Source organism: Salvia splendens, chromosome 8 (genome assembly GCF_004379255.2).
Source record: "Salvia splendens isolate huo1 chromosome 8, SspV2, whole genome shotgun sequence".
Lineage (NCBI taxonomy): Eukaryota > Viridiplantae > Streptophyta > Magnoliopsida > Lamiales > Lamiaceae > Salvia > Salvia splendens.
The window spans coordinates 11,655,690-11,681,650 of NC_056039.1; the positions used below are offsets into that span (position 1 = coordinate 11,655,690).

The 25,961-nt window shown below is 40.8% G+C and overlaps 2 protein-coding genes across 3 annotated transcripts; one reads left to right on the forward strand and one right to left on the reverse strand.

The window, feature by feature from the left end:
* Positions 1-8,914: 8,914 nt before the first annotated feature.
* LOC121742999 (4-coumarate--CoA ligase 2-like) lies at positions 8,915-12,513 on the reverse strand. The gene is made up of 5 exons (XM_042136166.1): positions 11,374-12,513; positions 10,433-10,631; positions 9,426-9,639; positions 9,236-9,338; positions 8,915-9,136 (listed from the first exon to the last, which is right to left on the reverse strand). The coding sequence occupies exons 1-5, from the start codon at positions 12,376-12,378 to the stop codon at positions 9,023-9,025; spliced, it is 1,635 nt and encodes a 544-aa protein (XP_041992100.1). The 5' UTR covers positions 12,379-12,513; the 3' UTR covers positions 8,915-9,022.
* Positions 12,514-22,160: 9,647 nt separating this feature from the next.
* LOC121743521 (protein FRIGIDA-like) lies at positions 22,161-25,927 on the forward strand. 2 transcript variants are annotated; one of them, XM_042136835.1, is made up of 4 exons: positions 22,161-23,143; positions 24,654-24,829; positions 24,940-25,249; positions 25,319-25,927. In XM_042136835.1, the coding sequence occupies exons 1-4, from the start codon at positions 22,231-22,233 to the stop codon at positions 25,825-25,827; spliced, it is 1,908 nt and encodes a 635-aa protein (XP_041992769.1). In that variant the 5' UTR covers positions 22,161-22,230; the 3' UTR covers positions 25,828-25,927. The 2 variants fall into 2 exon arrangements, with proteins under 2 accessions (XP_041992769.1, XP_041992767.1); XM_042136833.1 differs by having other exon boundaries at positions 24,940-25,927.
* The last annotated feature ends 34 nt before the right edge of the window (positions 25,928-25,961 follow it).

Here is a 25,961-nt window from a genome sequence, read left to right on the forward strand (position 1 = left end):
GTATCGATGTTCTTGTGAGGGCAGGGACATTGAAAAAATACCAAAGCAAGCAGTCAAAGAAGAATAAGAAGCAGAGAGGTGCGAACTGCGCCCCTCAGGATCCGAAAAAGCAGCCGGATCCCGAAGACGATGACGAGCCGCAATATGATGGAGTAATCCTGACTATTGACGCTCTCCCTGCCGGGAAGACCAAGTCGTCCCTGAAGTCAGAGCGCAGAGGCTCCAATCGAGAGGAGCCAACGCATAAAAGGCTGAAGCAGGACGAAGTGATTACGTTCTCGGATGCTGATCCCGTCCCGGCCATCTCTCCTCACCAAGACGCCATTGTCATCCAAGCCGGAGTGGCAAACAAACTGATCCACAGGGTGTTTGTGGATACAGGAGCGTCAGTCAGCATTCTTTTTAAAGAGTGCTTCGACAAACTAGAAGTGGACCCAGCTCGGCTCAGCCCGGCTCCACTTCCCCTGAAGAGCTTCGCCCAGGAGGACACCCGCCCTGAAGGTATTATCAGCCTTCCGATCACGGTGGGGAAAGCGCCTACTAGCTCCAGTACGATGATTGAGTTTTTCGTGGTGAAAGCTCGGTCCCCGTACAACGTCATCCTGGGAAGAGACTGGCTCAACACAGTTCGGGCCATTTGCTCCACTTATCACCTCACCATCAAGATCCCTACTAAAGGAGGGATAGCGGTCATCCGAGGTGACCAAAAGAGAGCAAAGGAATGTCTGCAAATTGCGCTTAGAAGTGCCGAGCATTCAGATCGGCACCACCAAGCATAGCAATCACAGCAGCCGGAGTCAGAGGCAATGACCGAAGTCATACCGGAGCCGAATTCGATGACAGTTCAGCTGTACGAAGACGACCCATCCAGAACGGTTAAGATCGGCTTCGCGGGAACGCCTCTACTTCGGGAAAAAACCATCCAGCTCCTCAAGGAGTACAAAGACGTCTTTGCATGGTCTCCGTTGGACATGACCGGAGTGCCCCCCGAGGTAATCACTCATCGTTTAAATATTGATCCTTCGGTCCGGCCGATAAAACAGAAGCAAAGGCTCTTTGCGGCAGAACGAAGTCAAGTCATCCATGACGAAGTCCGTCAATTATTGAAGGCGGATGTGTTATTCGAAGTGAAGTATCCTTCGTGGGTGGCCAATCCTGTCATGATCAAGAAAAAGGAAGGAGGATGGCGGATGTGCATAGATTTCACCGATCTAAATAAGCACTGTCCCAAAGATTGCTATCCCCTTCCGAACATAGATAAAAAAGTAGAAGCTCTGATAGGCTTTGAAATTTTTTGTTTTCTTGATCTATACAAAGGATACCATCAGGTTTTAATGGATGAGATTGACGCTTCAAAAACGGCCTTCATTACTGATTTCGGCATTTTCGCTTATAAAAAGATGCCATTCGGTTTAAAGAATGCCGGAGCCACTTATCAAAGGATGGTAGACAAGCTTTTTCGGCACCTGATTGGAAAGGAGGTCGAAGTATATGTTGACGATATAGTCGTCAAAAGCAAAAGCACTTCGGAGTACGAGCACAACCTCAAGTCCACTCTCAACGTGCTCAAGAAAGCCAACCTCAAACTTAATCCCCAAAAGTGTACCTTTTTGGTAGATTCGGGAAAGTTTCTGGGTTGTTGGGTTTCAAAGGACGGACTCAAGGCAAACCCCTCAAAAGTTCAAGTCGTTCAGAACATGGCAATGCCGAAGTCCATACATGACGTGCAAAGGCTAACCGGATGTCTAGCCGCACTGAATCGATTCTTTTCCCAAGCAGCCGAAAAGCAACTGCCGTTCTTCAAGGTGTTGAAAAAGGCACCAAAGTTCGAGTGGGGAGCCGAGCAGAAAAGGGCCTTTGACGAGCTCAAAAGTTATCTAGCCGAGCTTCCTATTCTCTCTGCTCCAACCGAAGCCGAAGTAATATTCTTATACTTAGCGGCATCGGATCAAACCATCAGCGCGGTGCTTGTACGAGAAGAAGGCCTAAAGCAGCTTCCCATCTATTTTACAAGCCGAGCATTAAGAGGTCCAGAAACCAGGTATCAACCTCTGGAAAAGATTGCTCTAGCATTAGTAAATGCAGCAAGGAGACTGCGGCCATACTTCTATGCTCACAAGGTATGCGTCTTAACTGATCTGCCACTTCGGCAAGTGTTGACCAAACCAGAAGCATCAGGCAGAATCGCCAAGTGGGCTATAGAGTTGGGAGAGCACACAATTGAATATCTACCTCGGAAAGCCATCAAGGGACAAGCCTTGGCGGATTTTCTTGCAGAAGCGAAGTTCGATCAAGCAATTCCTGTTATTGCCGAACAGAAGAATTCTGCCAATGCCGAACTAGCACAGCCCTCGGAATCCGAAGTAGAGCCGCCGGACTGCTGGAGCGGATTCGTAGATGGAGCTTCAAACAAGATGGGAAGTGGAGCTGGTATTTTACTTGTCGCTCCCGACGGACACGAGGTAACCTACTCACTTCGTTTCCTATTCCCCACTACTAATAATGAAGCCGAGTACGAAGCCCTCCTGGCCGGACTCCAGTTAGCGCAAAGTCTGCTCGTCAAATCTCTCAAAGTCCATTGTGATTCACAAGTCATAGTAAATCACATGTTGGGTACAAGTGAAGCTCGTGACGAGAGAATGAAGAAGTATTTGGACAAAGCGCAAAGCATCAGCCGAAGTTTCTCCTATTTTCGGATAATCCGCATTCCCAGAGCGGAAAATAGCCGAGCAGATGCCTTAAGTAAGTTGGCCTCAGATCCGAGCTCAAAGGCGGAAGAATTAATGCATCGAAGCATTGATGAAGCCGAGGTACATTCAGTATCCAGCTCGCCGAACTGGATGACGCCGATCTTGCAGTATCTGGATCAAGGACAATTGCCCGAGGATAAGAGAGAAGCTCGGAAGATCACGTGCCGAGCTCTTCGGTACGAACTTCATGAAGGAGTCCTCTTTAGAAAGTCTTACCTCCAGCCGTTATTACGGTGCGTAGGACCAGAAGAGACGGACTACATCCTCAGAGAAGTTCATGAAGGATCGTGCGGTAGCCACATCGGAGCCAGAGCTTTAGCTAAAAAAGTTCTGAGATGGGGATATTATTGGCCAACCATGGTACAAGAGGCAGTGCAGCTCGTCAAGAAGTGTACGAAGTGCCAAATTCATGCAAATGTCCCAAGGATGCCGCAGACCGATCTATACACTATGCAAAGCCCTTGGCCTTTCATGCAATGGGGCATAGACATAGTGGGACCACTTCCTCAAGCTCCTCGGCAAATGAAATTCCTTATCGTTGCCGTGGACTACTTCACGAAGTGGGTGGAGGCTGAACCATTAGCTACGATAACGAGCTCAAAGGCATTGGACTTCGTCTGGAAGAACATAGTGTGCCGATTTGGCATACCCCACATCCTCATCTCGGATAATGGGACTCAGTTCACCGACAAGACGTTCAAGAATTGGTGCCAAGAGCTGAACATTCAACAGCGGTTCACTTCGGTCTCCCATCCCCAAGCAAACGGACAAACGGAAGTAACGAACCGGATTCTGGTGAAAGGGTTAAAAGCTCGGTTAGAACAAGCCAAAGGACAATGGGTAGAAAATCTCCCTCAAGTCCTATGGTCCTACCGAACTACACCCAAAACCTCCAACGGTGAAACTCCGTATAGTCTGGTGTACGGCACTGAAGCCGTAATTCCGGTGGAGATCGGCGTACCCAGTCCCCGAACTCTAAATTTCTCCTCAGAAATGAATGACGACGGACTGAGAGCAGAACTAGATCTCGCCGAAGAAAGAAGAGAATTGGCGTGCATAAAAGCAGCCAAGTATAAGGAGCAAGTAGCCCGGTATTATAACCAAAGGGTGAAAAAGCTTCAATTTCAAGTGGGAGATCTCGTCTTGAGAAACAACGAAGTAAGCCGAGCAGAAAAGCTGGGCAAACTCGAACCCACATGGGAGGGTCCATATCGGGTGTCAGAAGTCCTCGGCAAAGGGTCTTATAAATTGACTCACATGTCAGGAGAACAAGTACCCCGAACATGGCACGTCTCCAACCTCAAGAAGTTCCACTTGTAAGAGACAAAAGTCCGGTCAGTCCGTCTTGTGTCTAGTTCGGTCATAGGGGTATATGTTTTTATTTGTTTCTTACTTGTACCTTTTACTTGTCGTTTTTTAAAAAAAAGGGTTTAAAGTTTTTTTCCTTCGTCCTTTTCATTTTTTCTCTATGTGTTTTGTCTCTATGTGCTTGTCGTCTCTTACAAATGGTACCAAGGTATATCGTTCTTTAAAGACTGATCTCCTTTTTAGATCGATTATTAAAGACTATTGTGAGTCCAAGCTTCTACGGAGGATATAGGACCACAATTCAGCTTAACAAGCAGTCCGTCTGAAACCAACTGCAATAAGCCAACGATTGTGAGTCCAAGCTTCCAAGGAGGATACAAGACCGCGATTCAGCTTAACAAGCACTTCGTCTGAAACGAACTGCAATAAGGGAAAGTCCGATCCACGCGATAAACCTCGCCGAATTAGGACGACCAAGTTCGGTCAAAGAAGTTTACCTCATAAGACCGGGGACGACCATGTCTAGTCAAAGAGGTTTACTGCATAAGACCACTTCGGTTAACAGGGAAAGTCCGATCCACGCGATAAAACTCGCCGAATTAGGACAAGGGAAAGTTCGATCCCGGCGACAAAAATCGCCAAATTAGAACACAAACCAAGTCCGGTCAAAGATGTTTATTTCATCAGACCAAAGACGAGTCCGGTCAAAGATGTTTATTTCATCAGACCAAAGACGAGTCCGGTCAAAGATGTTTATTTCATCAGACCAAAGACGAGTCCGGTCAAAGATGTTTATTTCATCAGACCAAGGACCAAGTCCGGTCAAAGAAGTTTACTTCATAAGACCAAGGCCCAAGTCCGGTCAAAGAAGTTTACTTCATAAGACCGAGGACGAGTACGATGGAATTTTTTCGCTAAGCTGTAAATACAGTGTTAGAAGCGAAAACAAAATTTCATTTTTCAAATCTTGTTCGGCATACAACTTAGCTACCCTACAAAATGGCGTTACGCTATTACAAAGGACTATTCTACTGTCCAGGGTTGCTGAAGTTAAGCCACCTATCTGCAAAATCCTCTGGAAGCCGAGTTCGGTTGTTCCGAGCAGATGAAGAATAAGCAGGTCGACGAGATGCTATCCTCGACCCAACGCCTCTTCCCCGAGCCCGAGAAGTCCTAACACCTCGGCGATGAAGAGTCTCTGCAATAAGCATCTGCTGATCTTGCTCGCTCATAGTCACAACTCCTCGGCGAATTTCAGTCCGTCCCTGTCTTGACGATTCCGGTTGCTCCTGAGCCCGTTCTCGTCTTGACGTTTCCGGCTGTTCCGGAGTTCGTTGTTGGCTGGGAGTAGGATTTTGAACAAGGGAACCAGAGGTTTGATCTGGAGTGCGAGCATCTGTTGGCGCGATATGCCGAAGGAATCTTTCTATGGAGGGGCGCCGAGAAAGAACAATGTTGTACCGAGAAGCCCAACGCCGCAGTGATGTCACAACTTGTTGGCAAGCCGGGCTCTCCAGCACATTGTTCATACGGAGTACATGATATTCCTCCCACAGTTCGTCAACTCGACTCTGAACATCTGATATGGTCATTCCCCCGCGCACACGGATGTAATCCTCATACGCAGTCCTCTCAGCAATGGCCGTATTCAGCTCGGCCTCCAGATCTTTCTTATCGGACTCTAAGTCCTTGATATCGGCCTCCAGCTTCACTAAACGAGCCAGAAGCTCGTCATTCTTCGTCTGATCGGCTATAGCTCTTCTCTCAGCTTCGTCCAAAGCCGAAGAGTACAGCCGTTTCCAGTGAAGTATCTCCATCTCCTTGGGTACAAAGCAGCTATATTAGTTCGGCAGCTGTACCGAGCAGATAGTAAAATACAACAGGAATAAAGGCAAGTACGAAAAGCTATACGAAGACAAGTGTAGAGAATTTTTCATTCACAAGGAAAATTTTTTACACTAGGGCTTCAAGGCCATTTTACAAGGAAGAAACTAGACTAAGAGAAGGGAGACGAAATCATACTCCGCCAGCTTCGTCTCCGGCTCCTCGGTCTGGTACAGCTTCTTTCTCCTGGGCTACCTCAGCCTCAGCCTCGCCTCCTGCCGGCCTCGCCTCCGCCTCCTGATCGGCTTCCTTCTCCGGATGCCCGGCCTGATCGACTTCGGCCTCCCGCTCCAGCGGCTCGGCCTCACCCTCTCCGTTGTAAGTCGAAGCGGGTGAAACGGGTCCCACGGAGGCAAAGATAGCCTCCAGGTTCTCGTCCCGATCAGCTCGACAACTCCGGACTCGGTCTGCAGAAAGCAGGACCGAAGATGAAGCGAGCTCCTCAAGGAGCGGCAGATTCTGAAGCCGAGCCGCTATCTCTCGGCTGTACAGAGGCAGCACGACATCGGCCCCCTGCTCGCCCTTATCGGCAATTAGCCTTACTAGACTACCGACAAAGGCCGAGAACTGGCTGCTCAAAAAGAGTTTCTCCGTGTAAACACGGAGAGCCTCCCCTTGGGCAACCACGGCAGCAGCATCCCTCCGTTTCGTCTGCTCCCGCTGGATGACGAGCTGGTTTTTGGCAAACTGAGCTTCATCCTGGGCCGAAATCCTAGCAGCTCTGGCCTTCTCAAAGTTAGCCTCAGCCTGTTCGGCCCGATGACAAGCAGCCGCCAACTTCCTCTGCATCTCAGCATAGTCATTGGACGCTTTGGAGAGTTCGACGGCGACGAGCTTGGAGAGCATATCGTTCCTCTGAAAATGAATAAAGAAAAAAGTCAACAAAGGGACCACAAAAAATACAGGAAAAAAGCAAGGCCAGAAAATCAAGAAGAGAATTCACCTCGGCGAAGTCCGTGGGCCATAAAAACGGCTCACAGATATGTTCCGAAGGAGGCGCCAAGACCACGTCTTTCTCTGGCGCTCTCGGGGGCTTCTGGGCCTTCCCCCTCCCCTTTGCCGAAGTTGACTCCGGCTTCTTCGGATCCGAAGAGGTTTTTTGCCTTTTCGGAGTCCTCTCGGCATCAGACGCCGAGCTGGTGGTTTTCGGCCTCTCCGGCTCCTTGGACTCCGAAGATTTTCGGGTAGCCTTGTTCAGCATGTACACTGCCAAAAAGCAAGAAAGCAAGGTTAGTTTTCTTCGTTAAAGCAGTAGAACATAAAGGTAAAGAGAAATCCTCACCCTCGGCCTCTTCGTCCGAAGACGAGATGTCGAACACGACGTCGCCCTTGACGAGCTCAGACTCCGTGTATTGTTTCCTAACTATGGGAATCTTGTTGAGCTCGCCATCGAGCTCGGCCAATGGTTCTAACCGAGGATGAGGAATCACGGACTTCGGCCCTCTCCAGGGGAAGCCCGGAGCCGCTGTCCTATTATAAAAAAAGAAGCGGTTTTGCCATTTCGGCCACTTGGTTTTGCAGAATGCCCTAAAAGGCTGTAAGGGGATCAAGTAAAACCAAGATCCCTTCCTTTTAAATTGGAAAAAATTAAGGATTGCCCGCAGAGACAGATCCTTATCTAACCTACGGAGTTCGGCAGCAAAAGCCGACAAGTGCCTCCAAGAATTCGGAGTCACCTGACCTAAAGGGAGTTGAAAAAAATCAAGAAGCTCTACAAAAGGTGGGGGAAGAGGGAAACGAAGCCCGCATTCTAAGCAGGCTTCGTAAACGGTGGCATAACCCTCCGGCGGGTCGTTAGCCCTATGATCATCGTCGGGAACCACCGCCTTCCCCCCAGGAAAAGAGTATTTTTCGTAAAGGGATATCACAGTATCCTTACTCAAGATACTGTGAAAATACTCTACGGTCTTCTCCCCGGATTCTTTCCGGCTAGAAGACCCCTTACCCCCTTTTCTACCGCTACCAGACTCAGACGAAGAAGAAGCAGACATGGTTCTTACTCTTTGAAAGTTTGAAGAAATCCTGAGGAAATTTTTGAAAGCGGAAGGAAATTTTTCACGCAAAAGATAGAGAGTGCAGAAGAAGCCAATAGCAAAGGTGTTCAAATGATGAAGAAAGGCGGTATTTATCAGATTTGGAAAAGATTTCAAATCATCGCACCGTTTCATATTCCACCTTTTCAGGATTCGACGGCCGGATTTTACTGTCGCATTTAATGCCGCATTTAATGCAGTCACGCGCAGGGCACGTCCCCTGACTTCAGCCTCCCCCGTACCCTTTTCCAGAATGCCGAAGTGACTCGCTTCGCCGAAGTGATTCACTTCGCTTTTCGGGGGGGGTAGTGATGGGGTGCGTACTAAACAAGCCCAACAGCAATGACGGCCCATCAGCCCAAAGCCCAAGGAAGAGTATGAGTTCGGCATTACCAAAGAGTTCGGCCTCAGCCTACAGCTCGGTAAAAGCCAACCTATCAAGCTCTGCTCTCAGGTCGGCATCAAGCTCTACTCTCAGATCGGCAACCAAAGCAGTTCGGTCTCAGTATTCGACCGAACAAGGAGTTAGTGGACCCATACAGGATGTCCAACACACCCACTACCACGTGGTGTCAACTCAGGCCACGATCGTAGGCCATGACCTACGCTACATCCACGATCTTAGGCCATGACCTACACGACATCCACGACTTAGGGTGGTGATGCAAGCCACGATCTTAGTTCAAAATATAAATAGAACTTAGATCAGATAGAAGAAGGTTAAGCTCTCTAGAGATAAAATCATATAGCAAGTCTGTGTTGTAAGCTGTAATCCCAGATCAAGCAATACAATCTTGCCCTCCTTTCTTCCCGTGGACGTAGATTTACTTCAGTAAATCGAACCACGTAAATTCTGTGTGTTGTAGTTTTCATTCTCTACCAGCTTTTACTAACATCAGAAATTCGCGGATCCATCAACATCCACATTCCACACTAATATACAAGTAATATTGTTCTTTAGATTACCATATTGTGTGAACAAAAGAAAAAAAAATAATGTCTGATACAATTTATATGACGAATTAAGTTCCTTTGTCATCGACATTATTAGACTGCAGCTGCTAATCTTGCTCTCAAATCCTTTCTCAATATTTTCCCTGATGGAGACTTGGGAATTGCATCAACAAAAAACACACGATATATTCTCTTGTAGAAAATAACCTGTTCATGCATCAACAGACTATTTCAAAACCTTAACTTAAAAAATTATGTACTTATATTTCAATAAATTGAATATAGAAGAATAAATATATTCATTACCTGTTTCGAGACAAACTGCTTGATTTCATCCTCAGTGATAGTAGAACCATTCAATCTCACAACAAAAGCAACTGGGACTTCTCCTGCTTGCTCATCTTGCATTCTGAATAAAAACAAAGCAAAATATTATATTGTGACCAATTTTAAAATTAAATTAATTAACTAGTCATGAAACGAAATTGTGACTAACGAGACAACTGCAGCGTCGGAGATATATGGATTATTGAGAAGAAGGGCTTCGATTTCAGCTGGAGCAACTTGGAACCCTTTGTATTTTATGATTTCCTTCAACCGATCAACGATGAAGAGCTCGTTGTCCGCGTCAATGAATCCGATGTCACCCGTGTGCAGCCACCCGTCTAGGTCTATGGTGCTCTTTGTCGACTCCGCATCGTTCAGATAACCTATATCAACATCATATTTTTTTTTACTTTATTAATTAATTTTCTCTATATAAATAGATGTCCAAATTAATTTCTCTGGAAAATAAATAATTAATCCATTATTTTTGGTCACATGCTTTGTAACCCTTTAGATGTGTATTCACGATGATATGGTGATCTAGATTATTATGAAAAAGTTAGGAATATGTTTGATTTCTCAATGTCACGATCTTTTTTTTTATAATGTTAGGTAAGCAATATACCTAATTCTCTATACACTTTTTTTTGCCACTTGACATGTTGTTTGGTAGTTGCCTATACACGCATTATGTTCCTCCATTTTACACGTTTTGGTAAATGAGAAAAAAAAATGTGTTAAATTTTGGAATTAGAGTATCACTGTCCCCAATGTCACCAAACTTGCAATATTTTTGTTTTGAATTTCATACTTAGGAGAACAAAATAAATTTACACTAGACCAATTCCCAAAATAAAACATAAATATAACAAGAAAAAAGTAAGAAATTGTTTTCAAAAACCACACTTTGAAATTTCTTTTGATAGACTTAGGATGCATGGACTTGGAAAAATGTTGGTAAACGGTATAAATATATTCAATCATATCCTATCTATTTTTTACTGCAATAATCCTGTTTCATTAATTTTTAGATAAGTCACTTCTCACCATCCCCAATTTTCAAAGTTAGATTAGATTACTGTGTTATTTATATTTTTCATATGCAACTAAGAATCTAGCCTTTTATTCAAAAAAAAATGACGTGATCATAAATATTTAAAAAATAATTAGTAGTACCTTTCATAATCTGATCTCCTCTAATGCAAATTTCTCCAGATTGATTACGGCCAAGAGAAGCACCAGTTTGAGGATCAACGATTTTCATTTCAGCATTTCTCACAACAGTTCCACATGCCCCTGATTTTATCTCAAATGGCTCCTTTGCAAAAGCTAGGCACATTGATAGCACTGGCCCTGCTTCAGTCATCCCATACCCCTACATTTTCATCCCAAATTAATTATTTTAATCACTACTAATTAATATCAATAGCTTGAATAATTTATAGAAACATAGATTATATGACAATGTACCCACTATATAAAGAACTATCAAAAGTCAAAACTTGTAAGTCTTGGAAATTTCCTACCAACATGCGCCTATAAATAAATAATACTCCTTCCTACAACTATGTAGTCAAATACAGTACTATAATCATTGAGTTATTACTCGTGAGGGCTATTCTATACATATAACGCCAGGTAAGTGTGCACTGTGTTGACCATTAACTAATCATTAAAATATCCATCACAATCATAACTTATCATAGTATAAAAATATTAATCACATAGATATGTTTATACATACGGAAGTCGGAAGGTAAGATTCACGGAGAATTATATTTAAAGTGAGAATTAAAAATTGCATGTGTATATAAGCTCGATTTATGTTAATAATACTAGAAGGTAAGGTGTAATATTCCAATCAAAACTTACTTAACTCTCCATCTAAAAGATTTTTCTAATGTTCGAATTGATAAACCTTTACTCGTTTTCAAATTCCTATCCACAAAGAAAAAGCAGCTCTACTTTCCACCAAATTTTAAGATTGACCCTTTCAAATCAAATAGAGATTGACGACCTATTCAAATAAGTTTTCCAAAAACTAGATTCCACATAATTCGACACATCTAAATCCAACAAAACAATAATTTTGGAAAAAAAAATAGCAATTAAATTACCTGTCCAAGTTGTGCATTAGGAAACTTAGTCCTAACAGAATCCTCAAGCTCCTTCCCGAGCGGCGCGGCGCCGGACATGACCATCCTCACCGATGAAACGTCGTATTTGGCCACGAGCGGGCTCTTGGCTATGGCCAGGACTATCGGCGGCACGACGGGCGCTATCGTCACTTTGAACCTCTGAATGAGCTCCAGAAACGGCACGATATCGAACTTCTGCATGATCAAAATCGCAGCCCCGACCCGCAACCCGCACAGCAAAACCGAATTCAACGAGTATATATGAAATAGCGGCAGCACGCACAGCATCACATCCTCGCTATGCACATACAGATTCGGATTCTCCCCGTCCACCTGCTGCGCCACGCTCGTCACGAGCCCCTTGTGCGTCAGCATCACCCCCTTCGGCAGCCCCGTGGTCCCGGACGAGTACGGCAGCGCCACGGCGTCCTCCGGGTGGATCTTCACCGCCGGCATCTCCCGCTCGTCCGCGGACGTCAGCTGGGAGAAGCTCAGGCAGCCTTCCGGGGCTGCCTGAGCGGCCGCGTCCAGGCAGACCACCTTCACCCCGGCCGCGGCCGCGTAGTCGCGCACCTTGTCGACGTGGCAGGGCAGGGTGATCACGAGCCTGGCCTGGGAGGCGCGGGCCTGCTTGATGACCTCGGCCGGGGTGAAGAAGGGGTTCGCCATGGTGGACACGGCGCCGATGTAGGACGCGCCGAGGAAGGCGAAGACGTACTCGGGCGTGTTGGGGAGGAGGAGCATGATGGTCTCGCCCTGCTGGATGCCGAGCTGGCTGAGGCCCGAGGCGACCTTGCGCGCGGTCAGCTCCACCTCCTCGTACGTGTACACGTCGCCCGTGGCTCCGTTGATGAGGCACGGCCGGGTGCTGAATTTGGAGATGTTCTCGAAGCAGTACGAGTGCAAGGGGAGGTGCTTCGGGATGTATATGTCCGGGAGCTTCGATCGGAATATGATCTCCTCCGGTTTCGTCGGAACCTCCATTTCTCGGATTTCTTTTTTTTTTCTATATATAATTTTGGATCAACTCTAGTTGTCTCTGTAGTTACCTAAAGATTATGGGTGAAGATTTTGGAGTACAAATACGGGGTTGATGGGTAGGAGTTGGTGAAGGGGAGAGAGGAGTTGGTGGGAATTTTAGGGGTACATTAGGGAATCGATATTAGGAAATTTTGTAGTGTGGTTGGTGAAAAAGCCTGTGGGACCCATGAATGTTAGGTAAACATGGTATTTTCAACATTGACTTTTCCGTAATACTCCATTGTCCAAAAAATAAAAATTATTGCTTCTTCCCTAAAACAATAAGCTCTTTGCCCGTCTAACTCTAAATTAGGAAGTTCTAAGGGCAACAATACTAAATCAAATGCTCCACCTATTAGTTTAATATAGTCCACCTTTTACTTTTTATTTGTGAATTAAAATGTATTTTTTTATTTGTGTTAAAATTTATATATTTTTGTTTATATTTTAAAATATTAAACAACCTTACTTAAAATCTTGTGCATTCAAGAAATTGATCATCTTAAATGGAACGATTGAAGACTGTGTGGGGTACTTGGATGAAATATTACTAAATTAATAAATTATGTCAATTTATTCTCTAATCAAAGAAAAATTTGTTTACAATACCTCAAACAGAAATAGAGATTTATGTGCGTGTTGACAAGGGAATGTACAAGCGATGGAGAGTGTGGTTTAATTCAATGCAAAGCGAATAACTTTATTAGGGGTTGACATGTCGTGAATCTCTTGAAAGAGATGGGTACCTTAGGAAACACAGACACTTGTGGTGCATGGTTGTTGTCAACTCGTGCTGTAACGTATTGGATTAAGCCCCACAACGAGCGCAAGCCTCGTGTTTAGTTGTCATCATTGAATTTGGAACTCTTAACAGACTATCGACCGTAAGCTGGGGGAAGGTGAGGATGACGTCAAGTTATCATTCCCTTTATGCCCTCGACGACACATGCTACAATGGTCGGGATAAAGGGTCACGAGCCCGTGAGGGTCAGCTAAACCCTACCAACTTGTCCTTAGTTCGGATTGCATGTGAGCTAAACCCTAAACTCTAAACTCAACTTGCATGAAGCTGAAATCGCTAGTAATCATCGGTTAGCCATAAGATGGTGAATTCCTGGATTTGTACACACCGCCCATCACATTATGGGAGCTGGTCATGCTCAAAGTCATTACCTTAACCGCAAGGGGGGTGCCGAAGGCAAGACTAGTGACTGGAGTGAACTCATAACAAGGTAGTCGTACTGGAAGGTGCGGTTGGATAACCTTCTTTTCTATGTGAGCTAATGGTATTTTGGGTATTTTGGTTTGCCACTACTTCAAACCCCACATAAAAAGGAATGGAGTTACGTCTGAGTTAAACTTAGAAATGAAATTCTTCGTTCATTTCTTGGTGGTTAAGTAAGATTAACCTCGTGAGTTTATTATCATAGGCTGGAACAAGTTGATAGGTTCCTCTTTGTTATATTCGATGTCTCCCGTGTGAGGACATGGAGGCGAAAAAATGAAAGAGAATGATACGGTTTTCTCTCGCTTTTGACATAGTGGTCCTCAAATGTGAGACACACAATTGGCTATTAGCTTAGTGGTATAGTGTGCCCTTGATAATTGCATCCTATGTCTGGGCTGTGAGGGCTTACAGTCACATGGATAGTTCAATGTGCTTATTGGCATCTGACTCTGAGATTTAAATCATCTAAGACAAATTAGCATGGCATACTCCTTTTTCAAATCGGGATTTGAATCCAAATATATCATCGAGAGCATATATTTAGGTTCGACCTCAATAGTAAAATAAAACTGAGCATCTACCAACGTATATGCACAAGTCAAGAACTACGATATCATCCCCTTCATTCTGGGGTGACGAATAGATCATACTATTCGAGCTATTTTCCATGTTTTTCTTGTAAGTCTGGAAAAAGTTGCTATAAATACAATATGATTTTTCTAATCTTCTCTTCCCAAAAGCAGGCTTGGAAGATGGTGGTTATGCCCCTGATTGGGGTTGACACTTAAAAGCATACTTCTTAGTTTTTTTTGATGAATCAATGAATGATATAAAAGAGAGTAACATACAAGCATGACTAGCGCATACCCGAGGGATACAACCAACTAACCTAAGCTAGCTAGCCGGGGAGGGGGAAGTAACAAAATACACACAAACTTGGGCATACCCAAGGGCTTGTACTAAGCCAGAATACAATAGCAAAACAGGAAAACCCTGAGGTTAAGTAGAGGACCCTAGTCAGCCTAATAGCTTAGACAAACGTCCTTGCCATGGAAAGTTTACACGAAAACATAGGCATACCTATGTGGGATAGTCCGGGTCTATCCAGAAACCACAACAAAGACCATCCAACGATGGAGGGTGGGCCTTATTAAAACCTCTTGAGGTAAAACCCAAATGGGAAAAATCCCCAAGAGGAAAAAGAGTACCCTGATTAGGGCTGACAATTTTCGACACGACACGATAATCTGATACGAATCCGCACGAAATTATTGGGTTGGGGTCAAGTCTTATTGGATCCATGTCCTTATCGGGTTGACCCATTAAGAACCCGATAATTTCGGGTTGGGTTCGGGTCGGATACGAGTAACCCATTAAGAAATAATATTATTATTTTTATTATTATTTAAAAAAATATATATTACCTTAATTTTTTAATTTCTTATAAATTAGGTTTAAATAGTATAAAACGAATTTTAATTGTGTAAATTAGGTTAAAAATTAAGGTTTAATCGTGTAATATTAGGTTTTAATCATGTAATATCAGGTTCGGGTTGTTATCGTGTCGTGTCAACCCATATTATATCGTGTCGATAACGGGTTCGTGTCGGGTGCGGGTCGTGTTCGGATTTGAAGGTAGCAGGTCGGGTTCATGTTCGGAATTACAGTTTCCTTAACAGGTCGGGTTCAGGTTAGGCCTTATTGGGTTGGGTCATTATCAGGTTGACCCGATAACGACCTAATCCGCACGATTTGCCAGCCCTAACCCTGATTGGGAGAAATGGGGTTGAGTGGATCGCTTGAAAACTTTTGTTTATCAAACAAAACAGTGCCATACCAACGACCATGGGAAAGAAGGGTCACAAAAATGTGGGGGTGGGGCTGAGGTTTTGAGATGGCTCGAGGAAACTGCAACAGGGTGGTCGCCGGCTCGAGCCATGCTCGAAAGGGTCGTTCGGCATGACTTTTGTTTATCAAACAAAAACCCTCATACCGACGGACTCGGAACACAAAGAACCCACTAGCTTGGGCTGACCAAGACAAGGAAAAAAGTGGGGCGAAAAGGGACGAGACATGCTCTCAGCCCCCGAGATAGTAACTCAAAAATCCTAGAGAATGTCACATTACACGGCCAATCGGTCGAAAGAATTAGTCTTTGGGTGGTTGATTACACGTGTAAATCATATTCCAAAATGAGAAGAACACTTTCCATTAACGTGGCCACTTCAGTATTTCGTAACCCCATTTTTCTTAGTGCTAGTTAGTCATCCGTGTCATGTGTGTATTTCTATGTGCTACTTGACATATTTGGAGATAAATTGTAGAATTAATAAGTAAATTAAATAATCCCAGCAAGTTAGTCATAAATAATTTTATTTCTTCATTTATTTTGATAGGCATGATAATCATATTCTTTTGTGATACATGCTCATAATATCTATTATTACTACTATTAATTACTTACGAATTATATGTGTGGGCACTATGTAATGATATAATATGATGTCCTAGTAGACAAATTTAATTAAACCAATTTATTGTGTCAAAGTCCTTAGCTGCCCCTCGAGGAACATCTTCCATGAGCTTTTCTTGTCCCTTAGGGTAAAAGATTCCGGTGCGATCGTCTCGGACCCACCATGTAGCATTGCCGCTTCCTCCGGCACCAGTCGCTGCCCCCACTGCTCTCACATGATTGATCTCGTCCCCATTCGATTTCACAGAATCACTCACCATTTCGGGTGAACCACTTTTCCGATGATAAGCTTTCCTCAACATTGGCCTATGGGATATTTCAAACACAACAAACCATAAATATGGGATATAATTAATTATTTGAAATAGTAACTAGAAGTAAATTTGGGATCATTATTCATGGTAATAAAGTTTACTTTCATTACTCACCATGATTAGCTCGTTGGCAAAAAATTAAAAAGAAAAATTGAAAGAGTAAAGAGGGATATCCTCAAAGTTCGCCATTTGGATTAAGAAAAATAGACACATACCAAGACATGCCATTTGGATTAAGAAATTGCCATCCTTAAATTACAAGATATAGTCAAATAACAGGAGAAATGTTACTTATTTTATATTATTGAGATATTTAAAGATTTTAAATAATTAGGATTACTGATATTAAATAGAATCGTATACTCCCTCCATCTCTTGGAATCTCCCTCATTTGTCGATTAGACCCATCCTAACTTTGTAACTGCCTCACCACTAGCTTTTTATATTCTCCCCTCAATTTATAAACTTATATAGTATAGTATATACAAAATAAGTTTGACCCACACTAGTATCTAACATTTAAAATTAAAATATTTCTATAATAAATGTGAGTTTCTTTATCCACTCATCTATATATACACTTGAAAAAATCCATAATGATAATGAGTAGGGATTAATATGTCTACATTAGTGTAGCAAAGAAAGCAAGCCCTCAAGATCATAATTCAATTCAATAATAACACATTTTGATTTAATCAGGGACAGAAAAATTATCATATATACACACAAATTTTTAGTATGCATATGCAAATTTAACATGTATTGCTTAAGTTCTTTAATCTTCAAATATTAATTTACATAATTTCAACATCACTAGCTCTGTGTCCAGACTAAGTTTACGGCATGACATTTCTTAATTGATTTCTTATACGTGCACGGCTTCAACCACATGTTAATCACTGAAAACATTTATTTAAATTTAACTACAGTAAACGCGTGTACATCACATTTTTAATTTCCCTTAGATAATTGTGGGGGATATAAAGTGAAGAGGATAAAAGGCCAAAAGTGAAGAGAAAAGAACAGTAGAACTCTATTAATGTAAATAATTGTTAAATTGATTAATTAAGATTTGGCTAATTACGGAAGTTGTTGGAGTTGATCTGTTTACATATTTACAATTCAATATCTGTCATAAAATTGTTTGAATTCTGAACGTGATCTATGAGTCTACTTTCCTAAGTAATTAAGTACTTTCTAATGACTTTGAGTTTTCAACGACTTAGTTACTTAATTATATTATGATACATCTGGTTAATCTCAGATTACACAAAAGGTCGTTAATGCATAGCATACAAGTAGTCTTATGTAATTCTCCTTTATTTAGAACCGTTCCACTTTTCTTTTAATTATTTAATCTAATTTATTAAATATCGTTTTAGTTCTAAGTAAAAAGGCCAATCATTAATTAATCTTATAGCAATAGTAGGGGGGGACCCGACATTTGATTATCTAGCTAGTGTAAAACATAGTTATATATTTATTCTGAGACTTTGGCCTAGTCTTGAATGCTAGTTTCTTACTACTATATATGTGAACTACATGTTGTATATTCTAAAAAAAGATGAATAAAAACTACTTGTTGTAGAAGTCCAAGTAGAGGAGGTAACATTATATGATGCAACATTATAGCTATCAGGGTAAATATTTTGTTATAAGTAATTAATTGGATTTATATTGACTAATTCTTCTGTCTATTAATTTTATTTCAATAAAATAGAAATCAATATTGGATGTGACTTTTGCGCCGTTGGAGATAATTTTTTAGATAGGATTGGTATATCATACATTTAATGACATTAATATTACGAATAACTCATAGATCTAAATATTCTGGTGATGATTGCGGGAGTTAGTATGCATAAAACTAAAGTTAACAAAGTCAAATTTAAATGAAAACATTTTAATAAGAATCAAGAAACTTTCGTGGTTTTGAGCAGTAGACGCGTTTGTGGATGATTAATAATAATTTAATTCAAGCCAGATCAAGTTAGGCCTTCTTGTTTAATATCCACTAGTGAGGAGTATATTTTATCGAGTAATTACTCAAATATCGTAATTATAATTTTTATTCGTCAGGTGTAGCTTATTTTATTTCCACGATTTACCATCCATTTAATTAGTAACAGTAATTAAATCGCATGTAATAATTATCTTTTACTAGTATAATTTCTTCTACAAAAAAAAATTAAAAAAAATCATTATCTTATATTTTGTACCCGTACAAATGATATGGTTTTGGATACTAATTATTACTATGATATCATATTGCCGATTATTTTTATTGAAAAAAATATAGTTTTTGTAATTAATGTAAAAATGGAAACAAACATGTTAATTGGTGGTCGGTATATATTTGCTCGGTTCTCACCAGCTATATTGACTGCTAAAGTTTAATGACGCACCAAAATCTTATTATTAAAAGATTGAGAAAATATGCAGATAGTCCTGCTCCATTAATACTACTATTAATTATTTAAAATGATTATGGAACATGTATAAATTTCTTTGGGTTGGAGTATACTACATATCGCTTTAATTGTATATAACAAGATCTTGGAATGAAATACGGAGTAGAATTTTGAAATGATTTTCATGATCTCATAAAATAAAATGAAATGAATTGAAATATTGAAATGATTTTCTTGAACAGTTTATACATTTGCAAGTTATTGAGCCACGTCACCCACCCATTTAGGTCACCGAATCAGAAGTTCATCTGTCTTGGTCACAATGACAAAGAAACAAATGATAGGGGTGTTTACTATTGAGAAGTGATGAAGATTATACTAGTATACTAGGAGTATTTATTAGTTAGTAAAATAGATAGAAATTTTGGAATAATTTCGAAATTTGAGATAATTTGCCTGATTCATATCTAACTGAAAATGGGATTGGAGAAATTTAAATGATAAAAATATAAATTTTATTGAAAAAACTAACTTCACCTCAGCCTAACATAATTTAAAACTTAAAAAAAACTTTGAGCTGCTTAATAAGGAGGGCATAATGGGAAAGTAAAAAGGGTCCTAATTTAATCTAATATAGTACTAAATGGTAAAATATTTATATCATAGTTTTTGTTTCCTAGAAAACAATAGATTGGTAAATAATTTTTATAATATCTAATGTTTCTAATCATATCTATTGTTGAGTAGCGACTCTACAAAATATGTTAGCACATTCAATTTCATATGTGCAAGTGCAATATATATTGTCAATATGTCATGACAACGATCATAAAAATGGTAGTATAAATCAAAGTAGAATAGTAGTTGTAATGAACTTACTTGAAATAGGTAGAGTTGAAGGTTTGAGCCCCTGTTCTACCAGCTGCTGCAGATGCCATTTTATTCTGTAATAACGACGACTTTGTGTTGTGCTACAAAATTGTGAGCCAAATTTATAGTAGAAGAATTTAGAAGATTGGATAATTTAGTTTCCCAGTAAAAAATATAAAATAAAGTTGTAAAGGAAAGGATCAGATATGGGCGCTTGCCATTTTTGTTTGTTTCGGAATTCAGTTCCATGCAGATAGGAAAAGTTAAGTAGAAGACAAATTATAATGAACAATAGATATGGGCTTTGTTTATGGGCTGGATGTACCCTCCCCTAGTTGCAAACACTTTTTTTAAGAATAATATTACTCTTCAAATTCATAGCTTTATCTTATTTCTATTGATGAGATGAGGTTTGTTATCCACTCCATTTTTATCTCTTTGCTTCCACCATCAATAAAAACTTATTTGCAATCGTTTATTTGGACATATGGATTGATTGGTTGTACAGTTTTACTATGTATAACTCAACTCATCTAGGGATGGAATTCTATAAACAAAACTGACCAAACATGCACCTACTATAGTATTAGTAGTATAACATATTGCAATTCAATTTTGTTTACGGTTTACTTGAAACGAATATTATTTTTTTAAGCCTCTGATTCATCAATCTTTTTTCACCGAATATTTTGAGATTCACTACCTTTTAAATTGAGATTTACGTTTAAAATATTAATGTTGAAAGTAGTATCCATTATTTTATCTATAATAACATAATATTATAACAAATAAAGTTATTTAGTGATCAAATGAATAACACTACTATTAGTAATTATATTATCAAAATATAAGATGTATCTAGTTAATAATTCAAAATCTTAAAACTAAACAAATTTGATAGTTTGGTTGATTTGTTAAAGATAATGTAGCATTCAACCTAAGGGGGAAGAGTAATTTACAAATGACAATTAGATTTGCATGAATGGTTGAATAGGTGTAAAAGCTCCTCCCATGGTGATGGTGAGCCACATACAAGAAACCATATGCATCTTTTTCTTAAATCTATCAAAAACTCGCTTCCTCTGTGCTCGGTCTCCTCAAGTAATATCGCAGACTGTTTGCAAGAATCTCACTTCTATGCTAACATACCTGCTGAAGAGGCTTAATAAGGGCTTTCCCATTGTAGCTTACATGAAATTTCGTCTTCGCCCCTACAACGGAAATAAGTCACATTTTAATTCCAATGCAAGATATATGATGATGCTGTCAAGTCTAGAATCTTGATCTATTATTACGATGGGGGTAGGAACTAACTTCCACCCTGTTCCAGCAATTCCAACCATAAATAAGTATTTTCGTATGAACAAGTAAGAAACTGATTTGAACTGAGTATAACGGCACCGGGCAACATTCAATACCTCCACAGCAGTAGATGGTGATGCTTTTGGTATAAATGTAGTCATGGAAGACACATAAATAACATATACAGTCGAGCATTGTATACTCAAACTAAAATACCTAACAAATAGTTTAGCCAGCATTCTCGTTCAAACAGAACAAGCGAACGTGTATGCTGCATAACATAAAAACTGACGATTTATTTAGCCCCGCATCATGGTTCGTCCCTCTGCCTCATGTCAAGCAATCGGAACGTCATCGGCAAAGTGTTTGTGTTTTCATTGTTTTTCATGAAACAAGTGTCGTGTTTGTATGATATCGATATGCTCTAAAATCATACATTTGTTTATGAAGAAGTAGTACAAACTTGGTTGCACACAAGGGTTTGATAACATCCATTCTAAAACTGACAAAAATTTTACTTCATTGATGTCTTGCACATCTGCTCCATCCGCATACTACTTTCCACAACATTCATCCATCACACCGGAGTAATGCAACCTTGTTGTGAAGGTCTCATCTATATGAAAAATATACCATATCAGTCATAAACATTTACTTAAACAACAAAGTATTTATGTCAAGTTGTTTAACTCAACCAAAAGCTTGGTCCCCACAAACCCACTTATAGAGAACTAGGGTTCGTTCGTTCGCCGACTTGGTTTGTCGGCGAGAACTAGGGTTCGATTGGGATGTCATTTGATTTTTTTCCAAATGAACGGAGAAAGAGAGAGAAGACGACGTTTCAAAATTTAAGAAGTTAAAGACTAAATTTCTAGCTTTGTACTTTTTTCTTTTGTTAAAATTATTTTTATTTTAAAAATTTCTGTGAAAATTGTGTTATTATAATTTAGTTAAAATAAACTTAATTGGTTTTGACCATTAATTTTTTTTGTAATTAGTAAGTGTATGTACCGGCGGCCCAGTGACTATCAACTATCTAAAATGCATTAAATCCACACCATTTCCAGTTATACCGGACAATATAATTCAAAAGATAATTTTCTAAACTAAAATCGTAAAATTGTTGCGTGATTACCCAAGAAAAAAAAAAGCCTTTAGTCTTAAAATTAATTTAGGGATTTAGTAATTCTGGTGCGATCAGTTCTTCCCTGAATCCGAATGATCGCCACCGTTACACCGCCACCGGCCATGGCGGAGGCCACCACCTACGCCGTCCCTGCATTAGAAAACCTCTCACCGCAGGCCAATATGCTCTCCGACGCCCCTCCTCACTCTCCAAACCAAGAAACCCTTCTGCCGCCCTTCCTAAATTCAATTGCCGAACTGAAAGACTTCTCCGGCGCGATGTCGGGCTTCCTCCAACGCTACGACGACCTCCACAGCCACCTCCAGTCCATCAAAGCCGCCACCTTGGCGTTGCTGCCGCCACAATACCCTCCAATTTCTCACTCACCCCCGCAGACACCCGAAGCTCAAGCAATTACCACCGTGGAGAAACAACAGGACGATAAAATTCCCTCGAAATCGGAGCTCGAGGGCTTCTGCAAAGCAATGTGCAGCCGCGGCGTGCGGAAATATTTGGTCTCTCATTTGTCTAATCTCCCAATGCTGCAGAACCAAGTGCCAAAGGCGCTGATACTGGCTCCAAACCCTTGGAAGCTGGTTTTGGAATGTTTGGGTAAATTCTTTTTGCAGGGGAGCAAGGCCTTCGCTAGGGACTCCCCGATGATCCCTGCTCGTGAGGCGTCAATTTTGGTGTTGGAATGCTTCTTATTGATGAGAGGGTCGGATGTTTCCACTGAAACCAATTGTGGGATCTTGGACATTGAGAAGGCAGTGAAGGAGGAAGCGGATGTTGCAGCCTTGGCGTGGCGGAAGAGGCTAGTGATTGAAGGGGGTTTGGCCAGGGCTAACCGGATCGATGCACGCGGACTTTTGCTGTTTGTTGCTTGTTTTGGGGTACCGGCTATGTTTCAGGTTGAGGATATGCGGGATTTGGTGATTGCGGGAAACGCCAAGGAGATTGTTCTTGTGTTGCAGAAGTCTCATTTGCTTATGAGTAAACTTTCAGGTATGATTTCTCACTTTATGAATTTAGAGCATGTGTGCAGTTTGATATTTCATAAAGCACTGGATATGTAGCTCGTGACGATGTATTTGGTATTTTAGGGTGCTAGTGGCACTTTATGATCTCTATGCAAGATGAGTTAGAATTGAGTCTCATTTTTCTTTTTGCCTTGTGCTCTTCAAGAGATTTTGTTTAGTTGAGTCTTAAAAGTAATTGAGTTATCCATGTATGGGAAAGCTGCATCAATTTCTAGAGTTATGTTATTGGCTATAGGAATCTTTCTCTTGAGAGAAAAGGTTACTATAATATCCCTGGAGAACTCAATTCCTATATCAACTCCTTGCACTATTGGATTGAAGTTAAGCAAGAATGGTGAAGGGAAACTTGTGACACAACCATGCTTAGAGTTATGGTTGGAAATTCATGAATCTCGTAAATTCATCCATGTAACTTGTAACTTGACTCACAAATGCAAATTCAATGTATTTTGCCAACATTTCTCATGTAAGCTGAATTTACTCATGACTTTGAAAGCGAGAAAATTACTTGCAAAAGATGCTCCAAGTGGTTTACGAAAAATGCGGGATAATAGCTTGTAAATTATTGAACTTTGATCACATTTTGCACACTAACTCACCAACTTAATAAACTACCCCATAATTTTCACTTTTAATTTAATCTGATATTGCTAACAAGACTTCTGACCAAACTTTTCCCTCATATTCAACTCAATTTCAGCTCATTTTCAATTTCTCTGAAAACAACAACAAAAATGTTTTGGTAAGTAACTTTAGAATTGGCTGCCTCATAGTCAGACGGCCAACTTAAACTTAAATTGGGTTGGAATTCGACTTGTTAGCAAAATCATATGAAATTCAAAGTCAGTGATTGTGTCAATTTTTAGTTTGGATTTCTAAGTTTTGTAGACCCTGAACCAGAATTTGTTCAAAGTTCTGGAGCTTACTGGTATTTTGTTATGATCAGTTTTCAGCCTTTCCTGGTGAATTCGTACTGAATTAACTGACATTTTATGTGATCCTTTTTGTGAATAATCTTTTAGGTGAATGGGTAAACAGCTAACAACCATGTACATTGGACAAAGCCACTTTTGTGATGTTTATGGATTGTTGCTTGTAATTGCACTATCTGTCTTCAAATCTTTTAAAACTCTTGTCAGCCATTCTAAATTCATAGGATTGGTACGTCTAGAACACATATAGTTACTGATGATGCAAAGAAGCTCATTTTAGCTGAGAAGGCCAAGAAGACTACTCTATTAGGGATTATTAAACTTAATCTGACATGCTTTAACAGCTTAATCTATTTATCATGATTGCAAGGCCTTTCCACGACCAAAGTAGTATGCATGGAAAATTCCGTACCTCTCTCACAGCTACCTAGTGCTTAGCGGTTAGGATATTTGCATCTTATTATCATTGCAATTTTTAGTTTAAAAATAAGCTCCTTTAAAATTATTAAGTTATAATCTCACCATGGATGCTAATATCTGCAGAGATAGTAGAGGAAATGATGAAGAAAAAAATGGAAGTAGATGCTGTTGATATTGTCTATACCTTTGGCCTTGAAGAGAGGTTTAATCCACACACAATTTTAATTTCATTTCTACGAGAAGCTAAAAAAACTTGGAAAATGTCAAAAAAGGGATCACAAGGTTCACCAGCTACACTTGTAAGTGATAATCTGCTATTGTGAAATACGTCATGCCAACCGTAGACTACTTCCTCTTTTCCCAAAATCAGTGGACTTTTTTTATGATGGTGTTTTAACCCTTCTCGCAGAATGAAGCAAATAAGAAGCAATTGGATATTCTGAAATCTATAAGGAGATGTTTGGAAAGGCACAATATTGATGCTGCAAAGCTTCTTCCTGGATGGCAAATCAATGAAAAAATTGTGACTCTAGAACAAAGCATCACTGGCTTTGATAGGAAATCAGTAGTAGACAAAGCATCTCAGAAAAGAAAATCAAGTGAAACTGAGACGTCAACAAGGCCAAAATTCCAAGATGCAAAACGTGTGCGCCACGTTAACCATGGTGCGCAACAGCAGAAGGCTACTGTTCATGTTGATAGCAGAAGGAGTTTGTCGGGTAATGGACAATTTAACCGTGTCAATAGCTATGCTGCTCCAGCTATAATATACGGAGGACCTGGTGCAGGGCTACTACCAGAAGGTATGATCTCGTCTGGAGTTGGGGCTACGAGCCATGGTAGCATGCTTCCGACATATGCTCTTCAGGAGCCAGTTTTGGTTGATGCAACAGGGCAGCTTATAAACCGTGTCACTCATCCCTATTCATGGCAAAGGGAGTCGTCCATAAATGAAAGGTATACTAGTCTACCCCCGCCTATAGGGCTCACTTCCTTGTACAGAGCGTCATCATCCGTTGAGGGCTTACCGGGGAACACTCCCTCATCAGTAGGTCATGGAATTCGGGGTTCCACATCTGATCTATATCAGTACAGAGCGTCATCATCCGTTGAGGGCTTGTCGGGGAACCCTACCTCATCGGTAGGTTATGGAATTCGTGGTTCTGCATCTGATCTATATCAATTTGCTGATTCTGTAGCAGAGGGTGAATTGTACCCGAGCAACGTTCCTCGCAGTAGTACTGCTGGTTCTAGTGTTGTTCCGCCTCATCTTTCATCATATTTATACCAAGCGTAGCCTATGACAATCATTTGTTGTCTTAGATGATTTTGCCTAGAATGCATGTGTTGATATGTTGCTACTTACCCTGTTAATTTAGACTTCCATAATTTCTCAAGCTGAATACTTTCTAGGTATTATAAGTTATAACC

Coding starts and splice junctions, on each gene's coding strand:
- LOC121742999 (XM_042136166.1), bottom strand. CDS start 12,378: ATGGAGGTTCCGACGAAACCGGAGGAGATCATATTCCGATCGAAGCTC. Junction 10,632..11,373: donor CTAATGCACAACTTGGACAG/GTAATTTAATTG, acceptor ATGAAAATGTAG/GGGTATGGGATGACTGAAGC. Junction 9,137..9,235: donor AGCAGTTTGTCTCGAAACAG/GTAATGAATATA, acceptor ATGCATGAACAG/GTTATTTTCTACAAGAGAAT.
- LOC121743521 (XM_042136833.1), top strand. CDS start 22,231: ATGATCGCCACCGTTACACCGCCACCGGCCATGGCGGAGGCCACCACC. Junction 23,144..24,653: donor GCTTATGAGTAAACTTTCAG/GTATGATTTCTC, acceptor TAATATCTGCAG/AGATAGTAGAGGAAATGATG. Junction 24,830..24,939: donor AAGGTTCACCAGCTACACTT/GTAAGTGATAAT, acceptor CCCTTCTCGCAG/AATGAAGCAAATAAGAAGCA.